This window comes from Bombus vosnesenskii, unplaced genomic scaffold (genome assembly GCF_011952255.1).
Source record: "Bombus vosnesenskii isolate JDL3184/JDL3185 unplaced genomic scaffold, Bvos_JDL3184-5_v1.1 scf7180000015314, whole genome shotgun sequence".
Lineage (NCBI taxonomy): Eukaryota > Metazoa > Arthropoda > Insecta > Hymenoptera > Apidae > Bombus > Bombus vosnesenskii.
Genome location: NW_022883933.1, coordinates 47,319 through 50,781, shown reverse-complemented (window position 1 = coordinate 50,781; position 3,463 = coordinate 47,319). Strand labels below are relative to the sequence as shown.

Sequence of the window (3,463 nt, the reverse complement as noted above, 5' to 3'; positions counted from 1 at the left end):
AAACGGTGAAATATAACATACTATACTGTGTCATATTCATTTAACCACCTCTTATCTTAACCGAAACAGGGGAACGACTACTTCGCGGCGTCGATTCACCGAATCGTAGCGAGAATTTACGCCTCTCGCTACTGCGACTGCGTCTCTCCGCGAACGTTCGTAACACATTGATCGACAGAAGTGCTAAACTCTAATAACATAAATTTATATATTTTCTATTTTATATATTTTCTATTTTATATATTTTCAGCCACCAGTTTTATAGATTTTTCTATCTTCTGTACTACTTTTATCCCTTTTATTTTTTCTTACATGAGATTATTGTAAATTTAATATCATTTGTTCGCAATATTTGTTATTTATCTTTCCTTGAATTTGAAATTTCGCGCTTCAATGTCGTGTGTTGTTCGACGTTTTATCGAACGATGTTTATCGAACTAGTTTATGAATACATACATAATCATTAAAGAATCTATAAACCTTACTAGTTTGTTTTTACTAAGTTTTGTTACAGAAAACATGTTCTCATAAATTTTCAACTTTAATTTATGGAAATTTATTAACCTTAAACTATAAAATCATTCAATGAGTCTTTCCGGATGTTTTTATGTAGTCATAATTTCACATATCAGCACAGCTCCACCAATAGGATAAGAGTTACGTGGAAGCAACAGGGGGGAAGAAGAACATATATTGATCTAAAGGTTATTTTTGTCTCATTCAAGTTTCTGTTAACCGGCTTGGAAATTTCCTGTGCTTGTTTCGACTTTGAAGTCTTAAAAAAAAAAATTGTAAGTAAATAGTATATATATAGTATATATATCCTGAATCAAAGTTTCTCTTTATAAATAATAAACCGTTTAAAAACTATATTTTGTATGTTTTTTCCTTATTCATAATTAAATAATAAATATGAAATACTTCTACAGAAAGCCGACATCCTTCAATTAACCGAACAGCAGATGATTTAAAAATTAGTAGTTGAAAGAAATAAATGTTATTACATGTTCATAATTGATCGATAAATTTAAGTATAAAATTAGAAAATGTTTCTTCTTTATTGATAACTAAATAATACAGATAAGATACAAGATACTTGTACGAAAAGTCGGCGCGTCGTTCAATTAACGGAACAGCAGAGGATTTGAAAATTAGTAGTTGAAAGAAATAAATGTTATCATATGTTCATAATTGATCGATAAATTTAAGTATGCAATTAGAAAATGTTTCTTAAGTTTGGAAGAATATATAATCATGCTGAATGTTTTATAGTTACGAAAGTTGTATACAAACATACATTGTACATACGACTAGTAATGGTACTAAATTACTGTTAGAGAGTCTTGGGTGTATAGAACCATATGGTTAAATTAATACTAGAGATAACGAATCGTGCGAATGTAATTAATATTTTGAAATGCGTTGTTTGCATTAATTGATAGTTTTCTTATAAACTTTTTTATAAACAATTTCATTGTTATAGAAAAAAAATAAATGCCGGTAATATGTCTATCCTACTTAAATAGAAAGTGCAATATTTTGTTATAATATTTGGCGCAAGTTTATACATTATTACATCCAAAAATAATATTCTTTTTATATCTAAGCTATATTAAAATATAAAGATACAAATAGCTATGCGAGTAGTTAGTAGTTGATGCTTTTTACTTAAATTGTCTTATAATTCATAATTTGTAATAATATAATTCTTGTCATCAATGATTCTTTGTTTTTACTTTGTATATATTATACTTCCAGGAAGATGCCGCTCTATAAATTGACTTACTTCCCAGTTACGGCATTGGCAGAACCAATCCGTTCTTCTTCAGCTATGCTAGTATTCCATTTGAAGATGAACGTATCAAAAAGGACGTCTGGCCAGAAATAAAGCCCTGTAAGCTTAAAATTTAAAGAAATTCTGTTTCTTAAATCTCATCTTTCCTAATTTAACTAAAGTAGCTAAATAAAGTAGAACACAATTATGCAGAGTATAACAGAGATTATTGTTTACTCTCCATTGCTCTATAAGATATGTGGGAGAACAATAGGTATTGTTAAGGAGACAATGCCCTTTGTTTGCTGATAAATTATCAATAAATTAAATTATATCTTTCCAAAACAGATAACAGGAAGCTAGATATTTAAGAAGCATCATAATCTGTTTGTTCGATAGAATCTTTGATTCTATTAGTTGTATGTTTTTAGTGACTCCTTATGGCCAGCTTCCTATGCTCGTAGCTGATAGAAGGAAGGTTGCTCAGTCTACAGCTATTTGCCGTTACTTAGCCAAACAATATGACTTAGCTGGAAAGACTGACTGGGCAAATCTTCATATTGATGCCACTGTTGATACTATTCATGATATTCGTCATAGTGAGTATCCAATGCTGTTTTGCATAAATCTTATGAGAATCTTGATAACAGATAGTACATATCTGTTCAGGTATTTATTAGTTGAAATCCGATTTAATATTTGATTTAATCGAACGATACACGTATGTCAACAATACAAGACAAAGGATGAAAAAGGATTGTAATTCTATCTTCAGTATCATTTAAATTTCGCACAACACTGTATTCAAATTAGTATAACATTAGCGAATAGTATTTAACTGAAAACAAATTTTCAGAAATTGCCGCCTTCCACTATGAGGAGGACGAGAAGGTCAAAGCTGCAAAACGCAAGGCTGCTGAAGAGACGCTGCCGTTCATTTTAGAAAGTTTGGACCAGCAAGTGAAGGAAAATGACGGCTACTTCTACGATGGTACTCTCTCTTGGGCTGATTTAACGTTCGTTGCTCTGCTCGATTATTTGAACTTTATGTACAAGTCTGATCTGATCGAGAATTACGAGAATCTGAAGCTGCTGGAGAAAAAGGTCCTCCTTCTGCCCAAGATCAAAACTGGATTGAGAGACGCCCAGTTAGCGAATTCTAAACTTCACGATTGCTTATGGTTTTATAAGCGTTTAAAGATTGCGGTCTTAGTGTGTTGAGAGAATGAAGAACGAATCGTGTTGATGGAAGTTTGTATGGAATATACTGATTGCTTTTAACATTCACTAGTTCCAGTTATTACCGATATTTTTGTCATTTAGTTAGGGTTTTCCCTTTAGATTACGTTGTGATAGAGAACTATTATTTGTGTATTCCTACAGAAACATACGAACTATATAAACTGTTGACACGATGTTGTGCTTTTGTATTATAGAGATAATAATAAAACCATCAAACAATCATTAATTATGTTTTTTATTATATTCATTAAGAATTGAAGATTACCTCCTTGGTGATCTTGATAATATCGTATTTTACAAATGTTGAACAAAAAAAAAATGTATGATTATTTTATTCAATACGTTATGAGGGTTGCTTTAAAAAAAATACGAGTTACATATTTCTTTGAAAAAAGCATGATTTTTATCGATACAATAATGTTCTTCTGTTATCGCTTTAAAGTTGAG

The 3,463-nt window shown here is 30.6% G+C and overlaps 1 protein-coding gene across 1 annotated transcript; it reads left to right on the top strand.

Annotated features, from left to right (window-relative positions):
• The first annotated feature begins 663 nt into the window (after positions 1–663).
• LOC117241134 (glutathione S-transferase-like) lies at positions 664–3,242 on the top strand. Its single transcript, XM_033507103.1, has 4 exons — positions 664–791; positions 1,759–1,894; positions 2,206–2,373; positions 2,631–3,242. The coding sequence occupies exons 3-4, from the start codon at positions 2,229–2,231 to the stop codon at positions 2,993–2,995; spliced, it is 510 nt and encodes a 169-aa protein (XP_033362994.1). The 5' UTR covers positions 664–791; positions 1,759–1,894; positions 2,206–2,228; the 3' UTR covers positions 2,996–3,242.
• The last annotated feature ends 221 nt before the right edge of the window (positions 3,243–3,463 follow it).